The sequence below is a fragment of the Oncorhynchus clarkii genome, chromosome 27, assembly GCF_045791955.1.
Source record: "Oncorhynchus clarkii lewisi isolate Uvic-CL-2024 chromosome 27, UVic_Ocla_1.0, whole genome shotgun sequence".
NCBI classification, from domain to species: Eukaryota; Metazoa; Chordata; class Actinopteri; order Salmoniformes; family Salmonidae; genus Oncorhynchus; species Oncorhynchus clarkii.
The window spans coordinates 26,596,699-26,609,198 of record NC_092173.1 but is presented as its reverse complement, the minus strand read 5'-3'; the positions used below and the strand labels follow the sequence as shown (position 1 = coordinate 26,609,198).

The 12,500-nt window shown below is 43.5% G+C and overlaps 1 protein-coding gene across 3 annotated transcripts in view; it reads right to left on the bottom strand.

The window, feature by feature from the left end:
* The window catches only part of LOC139386234 (neurofibromin-like), a 34,214-nt gene extending 22,807 nt beyond the window's left edge, over window positions 1–11,407 (bottom strand). For all 3 annotated transcript variants that reach the window (XM_071131720.1, XM_071131722.1, XM_071131721.1), the window contains exons 1-5: window positions 11,283–11,407; window positions 7,350–7,481; window positions 3,301–3,436; window positions 2,992–3,140; window positions 588–829 (exon numbers count right to left, since the gene is read on the bottom strand). In XM_071131720.1, coding sequence (XP_070987821.1) covers window positions 588–829; window positions 2,992–3,140; window positions 3,301–3,436; window positions 7,350–7,481; window positions 11,283–11,391 — 768 coding nt within the window. In that variant the 5' untranslated portion in view covers window positions 11,392–11,407. The remainder of the gene's footprint in view (window positions 1–587; window positions 830–2,991; window positions 3,141–3,300; window positions 3,437–7,349; window positions 7,482–11,282) is intronic.
* Window positions 11,408–12,500: the final 1,093 nt, after the last annotated feature.

Below are 12,500 nucleotides of genomic sequence, written 5' to 3'. Positions count from 1 at the left end.
TTGACGGTTACATATGGTTTGTTTATTTTATTACCCACTTTATAAGTACTTCTTATTTTACTACCCGCTTTATAAGTACTTCTTATTTTATTACCCGCTTTATAAGTACTTCTTATTTTATTACCCGCTTTATAAGTACTTCTTATTTTACTACCCACTTTATAAGTACATCTTATTTTATTACTCGCTTTATAAGTACTTCTTATTTTATTACCCGCTTTATAAGTACTTCTTATTTTACTACCCGCTTTATAAGTACTTCTTATTTTACTACCCGCTTTATAAGTACTTCTTATTTTATTACCCGCTTTATAAGTACTTCTTATTTTATTACCCGCTTTATAAGTACTTCTTATTTTACTACCCACTTTATAAGTATTTCTTATTTTATTACCCGCTTTATAAGTATTTCTTATTTTACTACCCGCTAGCACAAGCATTTCGCTACACTCGCATTAACATCTGCTAACCATGTGTATGTGACAAATAAAATTTGATAGGTACTTCTTATTTTATTACCCACTTTGTAAGTACTTCTTATTTTGCCAGGTGTGAGTTTCTGTGTGTGTATGTGTTCTTCCCCTCACCAGCACAGTGAGAAGCAGGGCCTGGACTTTGGGGTCAGTCAGCACCTCCTCGTCCAGTAGGACGTTGGACTCTGTCACAGACACCTTGCGGAGGTGGGAGTGGCCCATTCTTTGGCTGTCTATCTCGTAGGCGTTCTCGGTCACACACCTCACCTTAGGCGGGGTGGTGACGCCAGACTCCGTATCTGGTCTCTTTGGTGCTTTGGAGTCCGATATCAAGTGATCAAAACTCTTCCTGTAGTCTGGAGAAATACACCACAGACAGTGTCGAGGTAATGATTGAAGAGGGTGAGGAGAGGGTCTAGGGAATAAGATTGTGAGTGGTGACATGGGATGTCTATCTTACACCAGCTGTGTATTTCTTGAGATGTAACTTACACTGTAGTCAATGTTGCCTGATCATAGTCAGCATGAGCAGGGCTACCAAGCATACACAGTATACACCCAATAAAACGGCTCGCATGATACACCTCTGGTGCAGCAGTATAAATATATATACTTTAATTTAACCTTTAACTACAGTGGCAAGAAAAAGTATGTGAACCCTTTGGAATTACCTGGGGTTCTGAATAAATTGGTCATCAAATTTGATCTGATCTTTATCTAAGTCACAACAATAGACAGTGTGCTTAAACTAATAACACAGACATTCTATTTTCTTGTCTATACAGAATATATCATTTAAACATTCACAGCGTAGGTTGGAAAAAGTATGTGAACCCCTAAGCTAATGACTTCTCCAAAAGCTAATTGGAGTCAGGAGTCAGCTAACCTGGAGTCCAATCAATGAGATGAGATTGGAGATGTTGGTTAGAGCTGCCTTGCCCTATGAAAAACATTCACAAAATTTGAGTTTGCTATTCACAAGAAGCATTGCCTGATGTGAACCACGCCTCAAACAAAAGAGATCTCAGAAGACCTAAGATTAAGAATGGTTGACTTGCATAAAGCTGGAAAGGGTTACAAAAGTATGTTTAAAAGCCTTGACGTTCATCAGTCAATGGTAAGACAAATTGCCTATAAATGGAGAAAGTTCAGCACTGTTGCTACTCTCCCTAGGAGTGGCCGTCTTGCAAGGATGATCGCAAGAGCACAGCTCACAATGCTCAATGAGGTTGAGAAGAATTCTAGTGTGTCAGCTGAAGACTTACAGAAATCTCTGGAACATGCTAACATCTCTGTTGACGAGTCTACGATACGTAAAACAATAAACAAGAATGGTGATCATGGGAGGACACCACGGAAGAAGCCACTGCTATCCAAAAAAAACATTGCTGCAATGCTGCAAGTCTGAAGTTCGCAAAAGTGCACCTGGATGTTCCACAGCGCTACTGGAAAAATATTATGTGGACAGATGGAACTAGAGTTGAGTTGTTTGGAAGGAAGACAACACTATGTGTGGAGAAAAAAAGGCACAGCACACCAACCTCAAAACCTCATCCCAAATGTAAAGTATGGTGGAGGGAACATCATGGTTTGGGGCTGCTTTGCTACCTCAGGGCTTGGACAGCTTGCAATCAGACGGGAAAATGAATTTCCTAGTTTATCAAGACATTTTCCAGGAGAATGTTAGGCTATCTGTCCGCCAATTGAAGCTCAATAGAAGTTGGGTGATGCAAAAGGACAATGACCCAAAACACAGATGTAAATCAACAACAGAATGGCTTCAACAGAAGAAAATGCTTATTCTGGAGTGGCCCAGTCCAGAGTCCTGACCTCAACCCAACTGAGATGCTGTGGCATGACCTCAAGAGAGCAGTTCACACCAGACATCCTAAGAATATTGCTGAACTGAAACAGTTAAAAGGAATGGTCTAAAATTCCTCCTGACCGTTGTGCAGGTCTGATCTGCAACTACACAAAACATTTGGTTGAGGTTATTGCTGCCAAAGGAGGGTCAACCAGTTATTAAATCCAAGGGTTCACATACTTTTCCCACCCTGCATTGTGAATGTTTACACTGTGTGTTCAATAAAAGACATGAAAACGTATAATCGTTTGTGTGTTATTCGTTTCAGAAGACTGTGTTTGTCTATTGTTGTGACCTAGATGAAGATCAGATCAAATTCTATGACCAATTTATGCAGAAATCCAGGTATTTCCAAAGAGTTCACATACTTTTTCTTGCCACTCTAGGCAAGTCAGTTAGAAAAAAAGTATTATTTACAATGACTACCTAGGCCAAACCCGTATGACGATGGGCCAATTGTGCTACACCCTATGGGCCTCCCAATCATGGCGCGATATGATACAGCCTGGATTCGAACCAGGGACTGTAGTGACGCCTCTTGCACTGAGATGCAGTGCCTTAGACCACTGCGCTACTCGGGAGCCCAAAAAACAATGCTAAGGGGAACTCTTAGACAACATTAACAGTGTTGTTTAGCAGCAACATTATAGTTACCCAGCAGCTTCTTGGTGTTGGCATGGGAGGCCTGGCCCATGTCCAGGCTCATGGACTTGCGTGTACGGGGGCTGATCTGCCCCACCGTGGGGTAGTAGGCATTCAGATAGCGCTTGGGAGACGCCCACGGCTGGCACTCTCTCAGTGTCCTGAGGGGAGGAGATGGGGGCTACAGGTAAGGATAGAACTATTCAAGCTTGATTGTAAAAATATTTACCAACAATATGTATTACAGAAAATGACTGACGCAACTTTGGAAAAGATTAAACCTATTCAGGTTCTAAGTGTCTGATGTAGAGAGCGCCTCACCTGAAGCTGGGGTCAGTGTGGTGCAGAGAGTAGGTATCCATGGGAACGTTCTCCATGCCCATCTCAGACAGCAACAGAGACTTCCTGTGTTTTAGACTGCAGCGACTACGCACCTCCTCTGACACTGTGAGCAGGGCTGCACACACACATTCAGTCACACACAGACACACACCAGAGCAGTGAAAACCAGTGATGGGATCATTGCAGAAACATTTATGAAGAGGCGACAATTCCTTATTTTACATGATAAAAAAAAAGACTGCTGCCTCCCCCCCACCCATCCCCCTCCTTCTCCGTGGCTGACGTGAGTAAAACATTTAAATGTGTTAACCCTCGCAAGGCAGCTGGCCCAGACGGCATCCCTAGCCACGTCCTCAGAGCATGCGCAGACCAGCTGGCTGGTGTTTTTACAGACATATTCAACCAATCCCTATCCAATCCCTAAAAACAGCACTGTGTCTCACTTTTTATTGATCTCTCGAAGGCTTTTGATACAGTTGATCATGCTATACGAAGGCAGAGACTGTCGAGTGTAGGTCTTTAAGGGCATGCAGTTGCATGGTTTGCTAACTATCTGTCTGATTGAACTCAGTGCACTCAATTTGATGGGCTTATTTATGTCTGTTAAATTGTCTGTCTTTAATGGTGTGCCCCAAGGCTCTGTACTTGGTCCTCTCTTATTCACTATTTTTATAAATTATTTAGACAAAATGTTCAAAAATGCGCAACTTCATTTTTATGCTGATGATACTGTTATTTACTGTTGTGCCTCGTCTCTTACAAAAGCTTTCCAGAACATGCAAACTGCTTTTTATACTGTTCAACATACCTTGTGTCAATTGAAGCTTATCCTCAATACTGACAAAACTAAACTAACAGTGTTTTCTAAAGCAAGAAATAGATGTCACGCCCTGGTCTTAGTATTTTGTGTTTTCTTTATTATTTTGGTCAGGCCAGGGTGTGACATGGGTTATTTATGTGGTGTGTTTTGTCTAGGTTTTTTTTGTAGGTTATGGGATTGTGGTGTAGTATAGTAGTCTAGGAAAGTCTATGGTTGCCTGGTGTGGTTCTCAATCAGAGGCAGGTGTTTATCGTTGTCTCTGATTGGGAACCATATTTAGGCAGCCATATTCTTTGAGTGTTTCGTGGGTGATTGTTCCTGTCTCTGTGTTTGTTTGCACCGGATAGGGCTGTTTTCGGTTTTTCACGTTACGTTTATTGTTTTGTATTGTTCGTTATCATCTTTATTAAAGATGTTTAATAATAACCACGCTGCATTTTGGTCCGATCCCTGCTACACCTCCTCTTCAGACGAAGAGGAGGAAATGATCCAGTAACAATAGACCTATGAACCTTTCACTTATTACTGTCAGGGACCTGTCAAGGAGATTGAGGTTGTAACCTCATATAAATATCTTGGAATTTTAATTAATGATGGCCTCTCTTTTAAATTGCATATTCAACAACTTACAAAATAATTGAAGCTGAAATTGGGATTTTATTTTAGGAACATGGGCTGTTTTTCTTTTGAAGCCAGAAGGAGGCTAGTAATCAGCTACATTTATGCCTTTACTAGACTATGGGGATATTTTATATATGAATGCTTCCGCTCAGTGTTTGAGATCAATTGACACCCGTTACCATGGCACTTTGAGATTTATTTTAAACTACAAAACCCTTACGCACCACTGCACTTTGTATACCAGGGTTGGCTGGCCTTCTCTAGTCACTCATAGGTTCAGTCACTGGTATACTTTTATTTACAAAGCCATTTTTGGTTTACTACCTTTTTATTTGGGCATTTTTATTGTTCAGAAATGTGGTGGGTACTCTCTTCGTTCGCTGGACTTTATCCTGCTAACTGTTCCAAATGTCTGAACTGAATTTGGTAAAAGGGCTTTTATGTACTCTGCGCCATCGTCTTGGAACGCCTTACAAAATCCTTTTAAACTGGAAGAACTTGTCCCGATTGGTATTTTTAAATCACTGATGAATGATCTTGAGACTGATTCCCTGACCTGTCAATGTTTTTAATTTGCTGTTTTTGATTTTGTTATACTCTTGTGAATTCTATGGTTTTTACTAGATTACTTGTAGTTTTTCATGTTGTTTGTCTGTAATTTTTGTAATGACTTGGTGCTGCCCATCTTGGCCAGGATGCTCTTGAAAAAGAGATTTTAAATCCCAATGAGCCCTTCCTGGTTAAATAAAGGTTAAATAAAATCAATAAATCCCAGTCTGCTGTCCCCACTTGCTTCAAGAAGGCCACCATTGTTCCTGTTCCCAAGAAAGCTAAGTTAACTGAACTAAATTACTATCGCCCCATTGCACTCGCTTCTGTCATCATGAAGTGCTTTGAGAGACTAGTCAAGGATCATATCACCTCCATCCTACCCGGCCACCATAGACCCAATTCAGTTTGCATACCCCCCAACAGGTCCACAGATGACGCTATCGCCATCGCACTGCCCTATCTCATCTGGACAAGAGAAATACATATGTAAGAATGCTGTTCATTGAACTCAGCTCAGCATTCAGCACCTTAGTACCCACCAAGCTCATCATTAAGCTTGAGACCCTGGGTCTGAACCCTGCCCTGTGCAACTGGGTCCTGGACTTCCTGACGGGCCGCTCCTAGGTGGTGATGGTAGGAAACAACACCTCCACTTCGCTGACCCTCAACACAGGGGCCCCACGAGGGTGCGTGCTCAGCCCCCTCCTGTACTCCTTGTTCACACACGACTGTGAGGCCATGCACGCCTCCAACTCAATCATCAAGTTTGCAGACGACACAACATTAATGGGCTTGATTAACAACAATGAAGAGACAGCCTACAGGGAGGAGGTGAGGGCTCTGGGAGTGTGGTGTCAGGAAAACAACCTCTCACTCAACGTCAACAAAACAAAGGAGATGATCATGGACTTCAGGAAACAGCAGAGAGAGCAAGCACCCCACTCTCCAAATTGACGGGACAGCAGTGGTGAAGGTGGAAAGTTTTAAGTTCCTCGGCATACACATCACAGACAAACTGAAATGGTCCACACAGACAGTGTGGCGACAGCGCCTCTTCAACCTCAGGAAGCTGAAGAAATTTGGCTTGTCACCCAAAACCCTGACAAATTTTTACAGATGCACAATTGAGAGCAACCTTTCGGGCTGTATCACAGCCTGGTACGGCAACTGCAACACCCTCAACCGCAAGGCTCTCCAGAGGGTGGTGCAGTCTGCACAACGCATCACCGGGGCAAAATACCTGCCCTCCAGGACACCTACACCACCCGATGTCACAGGAAGGCCAAAAAGATCACCAAGGACAACAACCACCCGAGCCACTGCCTGTTCACACTGCTACCATCCAGAAGGCGAGGTCAGTACAGGTGCATCAACGCTGGGACCGAGAGACTGAAAAACAGCTTCTATCTCAAGGCCATCAGACTGTTAAATAGCCATCACTAACACAGAGAGGCTGCTGCCTATATACAGACTTGAAATCATTGGTCACTTTAATAAATGGATCACTAGTCACTTTATACAATGCCACTGTAAATAATGTCACTTTAATAATGTTTACATATCTTACATTACTCATATCACATGTATATACTGTATTTTATACCATCTATTGCACCTTGCCTATCGCTCATCCATGTACATATTCTCATTCACCTCTTTAGATGTGTGTGCATTAGGTAGTTGTTGGGGAATTGTTAGATTACTTGTTAGATATTACTGCACTGTCAGAACCAGAAGCATTTCGCTACACTCGCATTAACATCTGCTAACCATGTGTTTGTGACCAATAAAATTTGATTTGATGTTTTTTTTTTTAACTGACCTACAGGCACCAGGAAATCAAGATACAAGGAATTTTGCAGGTTATTCAAACAATGGGAGGCACAATATGACAGACCATCATATCTGTTTTACAAACATGTTTTTACAGCAACACACTGCTTGCTATCCAAGCACATTGCATATCCAGTGAGTTGACACAGAGGTCTGGTGTGGGTGAGTGGAGTCAGTGTGTAGGAGACTGACTGGAACTGACCTGCCAGGTAGGCCACGCTTTGGCTGTTGACCTCAAACTTGTCACAGTTGAGGTGTTTTCCCACCAGGGCCAGCAGCGTGTGGAGGATACGCACTGTCCGAGCCACCGTGGTGGGGGACGGGTGTCTGAAGCCTTCAAATAGACACACACAGGAGAAGTAAAACAGAGTGGCACGTTAGTCATAGCCATACACCACTCTACTGCTAGCTTGGTACATTTTAGCATGGCCACATTAATTCAACACGGTTAGCATTAAAACACATCAAGACCTACAGAGTACACAACATTAAATACAGCTAGTGACAAGTAGACTACAGAGACAAGTGAAAACACCAACAACTGCTGCCAAGCTCTTTGTCACTGCAGGACAAGGGCACCTAGTCAATAGAGCCAGTTTGAGTCTCTGACAGTGGGGAAGACAGGTTTTCATCAGCGGCTCAGCAAGTCAGGCCAATGTCTTTCATCCATCTATTCTTTATCTAGCTAGAATAGACCCAAACAAATACCATAATTTCAAACATTTTATGAATGTTTACTTAAGCGATAGTGACAGAGAAGCTGGGGTTTATATGATATTCAGTACTGTCACAGGAATGGAATCTGCTCTGGCTGAGACTCAGTCAGGTGCCCTGTGTCCTCTCCTTACCTTTCAGCAGGTGTCCTGTGTCCTCTCCTTACCTTTCAGCAGGTGTCCTGTGTCCTCTCCTTACCTTTCAGCAGGTGTCCTGTGTCCTCTCCTTACCTTTCAGCAGGTGTCCTGTGTCCTCTCCTTACCTTTCAGCAGGTGTCCTGTGTCCTCTCCTTACCTTTCAGCAGGTGTCCTGTGTCATCTCCTTACCTTTCAGCAGGTGCCCTGTGTCCTCTCCTTACCTTTCAGCAGGTGTCCTGTGTCCTCTCCTTACCTTTCAGTCAGGTGCCCTGTGTCCTCTCCTTACCTTTCAGCAGGTGTCCTGTGTCCTCTCCTTACCTTTCAGCAGGTGTCCTGTGTCCTCTCCTTACAGTGCCTTGCGAAAGTATTCGGCCCCCTTGAACTTTGTGACCTTTTGCCACATTTCAGGCTTCAAACATAAAGATATAAAACTGTATTTTTTTGTGAAGAATCAACAACAAGTGGGACACAATCATGAAGTGGAACGACATTTATTGTATATTTCAAACTTTTTTAACAAATCAAGAACTGAAAAATTGGGCGTGCAAAATTATTCAGCCCCTTTACTTTCAGTGCAGCAAACTCTCTCCAGAAGTTCAGTGAGGATCTCTGAATGATCCAATGTTGACCTAAATGACTAATGATGATAAATACAATCCACCTGTGTGTAATCAAGTCTCTGTATAAATGCACCTGCACTGTGATAGTCTCAGAGGTCCGTTAAAAGCGCAGAGAGCATCATGAAGAACAAGGAACACACCAGGCAGGTCCGAGATACTGTTGTGAAGAATTTTAAAGCCGGATTTGGATACAAAAAGATTTCCCAAGCTTTAAACATCCCAAGGAGCACTGTGCAAGCGATAATATTGAAATGGAAGGAGTATCAGACCACTGCAAATCTACCAAGACCTGGCCGTCCCTCTAAACTTTCAGCTCATACAAGGAGAAGACTGATCAGAGATGCAGCCAAGAGGCCCATGATCACTCTGGATGAACTGCAGAAATCTACAGCTGAGGTGGGAGACTCTGTCCATAGGACAACAATCAGTCGTATATTGCACAAATCTGGCCTTTATGGAAGAGTGGCAAGAAGAAAGACATTTCTTAAAGATATCCATAAAAAGTGTTGTTTAAAGTTTGCCACAAGCCACCTGGGAGACACACCAAACATGTGGAAGAAGGTGCTCTGGTCAGATGAAACCAAAATTTAACTTTTTGGCAACAATGCAAAACGTTATGTTTGGCGTAAAAGCAACACAGCTGAACACACCATCCCCACTGTCAAACATGGTGGTGGCAGCATCATGGTGTGGGCCTGCTTTTCTTCAGCAGGGACAGGGAAGATGGTTAAAATTGATGGGAAGATGGATGGAGCCAAATACAGGACCATTCTGGAAGAAAACCTGATGGAGTCTGCAAAAGACCTGAGACTGGGACGGAGATTTGTCTTCCAACAAGACAATGATCCAAAACATAAAGCAAAATCTACAATGGAATGGTTCAAAAATAAACATATCCAGGTGTTAGAATGGCCAAGTCAAAGTCCAGACCTGAATCCAATTGAGAGTCTGTGGAAAGAACTGAAAACTGCTGTTCACAAATGCTCTCCATCCAACCTCACTGAGCTCGAGCTGTTTTGCAAGGAGGAATGGGAAAAAGTTTCAGTCTCTCGATGTGCAAAACTGATAGAGACATACCCCAAGCGACTTACAGCTGTAATCGCAGCAAAAGGTGGCGCTACAAAGTATTAACTTAAGGGGGCTGAATAATTTTGCACGCCCAATTTTTCAGTTTTCGATTTGTTAAAAAAGTTTGAAATATCCAATAAATGTCGTTCCACTTCATGATTGTGTCCCACTTGTTGTTGATTCTTCACAAAAAAATACAGTTTTATATCTTTATGTTTGAAGCCTAAAATGTGGCAAAAGGTCGCAAAGTTCAAGGGGGCCGAATACTTTCGCAAGGCACTGTACCTTTCAGCAGGTGCCCTGTGTCCTCTCCTTACCTTTCAGCAGGTGCCCTGTGTCCTCTCCTTACCTTTCAGCAGGTGCCCTGTGTCCTCTACTTACCTTTCAGCAGGTGTCCTGTGTCCTCTCCTTACCTTTCAGTCAGGTGCCCTGTGTCCTCTCCTTACCTTTCAGCAGGTGTCCTGTGTCCTCTCCTTACCTTTCAGTCAGGTGCCCTGTGTCCTCTACTTACCTTTCAGTCAGGTCCTCTCCTTACCTTTCAGCAGGTGCCCTGTGTCCTCAGCAGGTGTCCTGTGTCCTCTACTTACCTTTCAGTCAGGTGCCCTGTGTCCTCTCCTTACCTTTCAGCAGGTGTCCTGTGTCCTCTCCCTTACCTTTCAGTCAGGTGCCCTGTGTCCTCTCCTTACCTTTCAGCAGGTGCCCTGTGTCCTCTCCTTACCTTTCAGTCAGGTGTCCTGTGTCCTCTCCTTACCTTTCAGCAGGTGCCCTGTGTCCTCTCCTTACCTTTCAGCAGGTGTCCTGTGTCCTCTCCTTACCTTTCAGCAGGTGTCCTGTGTCCTCTCCCTTACCTTTCAGCAGGTGTCCTGTGTCCTCTCCCTTACCTTTCAGCAGGTGTCCTGTGTCCTCTCCTTACCTTTCAGTCAGGTGCCCTGTGTCCTCTACTTACCTTTCAGCAGGTGCCCTGTGTCCTCTACTTACCTTTCAGCAGGTGTCCTGTGTCCTATCCTTACCTTTCAGTCAGGTGCCCTGTGTCCTCTCCTTACCTTTCAGCAGGTGTCCTGTGTCCTCTCCCTTACCTTTCAGCAGGTGTCCTGTGTCCTCTACTTACCTTTCAGCAGGTGTCCTGTGTCCTCTCCTTACCTTTCAGCAGGTGTCCTGTGTCCTCTCCTTACCTTTCAGCAGGTGTCCTGTGTCCTCTCCCTTACCTTTCAGCAGGTGTCCTGTGTCCTCTCCTTACCTTTCAGCAGGTGTCCTGTGTCCTCTCCCTTACCTTTCAGCAGGTGTCCTGTGTCCTCTCCTTACCTTTCAGCAGGTGTCCTGTGTCCTCTCCCTTACCTTTCAGCAGGTGTCCTGTGTCCTCTCCCTTACCTTTCAGCAGGTGTCCTGTGTCCTCTCCTTACCTTTCAGCAGGTGCCCTGTGTCCTCTCCTTACCTTTCAGCAGGTGTCCTGTGTCCTCTCCCTTACCTTTCAGCAGGTGTCCTGTGTCCTCTCCCTTACCTTTCAGCAGGTGTCCTGTGTCCTCTCCTTACCTTTCAGTCAGGTGCCCTGTGTCCTCTCCTTACCTTTCAGCAGGTGTCCTGTGTCCTCTCCCTTACCTTTCAGCAGGTGTCCCACCAGTGCAAAGTTGAAGTTGGAGCTGAAGTTGAGGCCCACAAAGTGGTCCATCTGTTTACAATGCCACTCCAGAGGACGCCTGATCTCCATAAACACCTCCTCTGGACTCTTGATTGGGGGGAAACAAATAAATATGTTTATTTAGCAGACACTTCTTTACACATATTCAGCATATAAATTGTGTCAATATGTGATGAATATGTTGAATTCTGGTCTTTGAACCGAAAAGTGAATGTGTGTGTGTCTGTGGTTAAGGTGTGTAAATGATTTTAGAACTGCCGGGTACATTCTTCGTAACCTGGTTGTGTACAGCTTTCATGGAAATATGAACAAATGCAATGTTTCACTTTTTCTGATGTTGGGGTCCCTCTAGAAAAAGTAATCAAATTTAAAGTTGAAATAAGATCATTTCGGGGTTTTTCTCTGCTGTTAAACATAGTGGCGGGTCATTTTTAACCCTTAAGACAACAGAGGGGTTTAAAAGGCTAATTGATCATTAGAAAACCCTTTCGCAATTATGTTAGCACAGCTGAAAACACTTGTCCTATTAGAGAAGCAATCAACTGGTCTTCTTTAGACTAGTTGAGTATCTAGAGCATCAGCATTTGTGGGTTTGATTACAGGCTCAAAATGGCCAGAAACAAATAACTTTCTTCTGAAACTCGTCAGTCTATTCTTGTTCTGAGAAATTAAGGCTTTTCCATGCGAGAAATTGCCAAGAAACTGAAGATATCGTACAGCGCTGTGTACTACTCCATTCACAGAACAGCGCAAACTGGCTCTAACCATAATAGAAAGAGTGGGAGGCCCCGGTGCACAACTGAGCAAGAGAACAAGTACATTACTGGGATGCAAACTGGTGAGGGCCCAAAAAGGTGACACTTTTTTGTTGTTGTTGCATTGAAACATGTAATAAATCCCTGCTAGGAGGAAATACAGCATTGAAACATGTAATAAATCCCTGCTAGGAGGAAATACAGCATTGAAACATGTAATAAATCCCTGCTAGGAGGAAATACAGCATTGAAACATGTAATAAATCCCTGCTAGGAGGAAATACAGCATTGAAACATGTAATAAATCCCTGCTAGGAGGAAATACAGCATTGAAACATGTAATAAATCCCTGCTAGGAGGAAATACAGCATTGAAACATGTAATAAATCCCTGCTAGGAGGAAATACAGCATTGAAACATGTA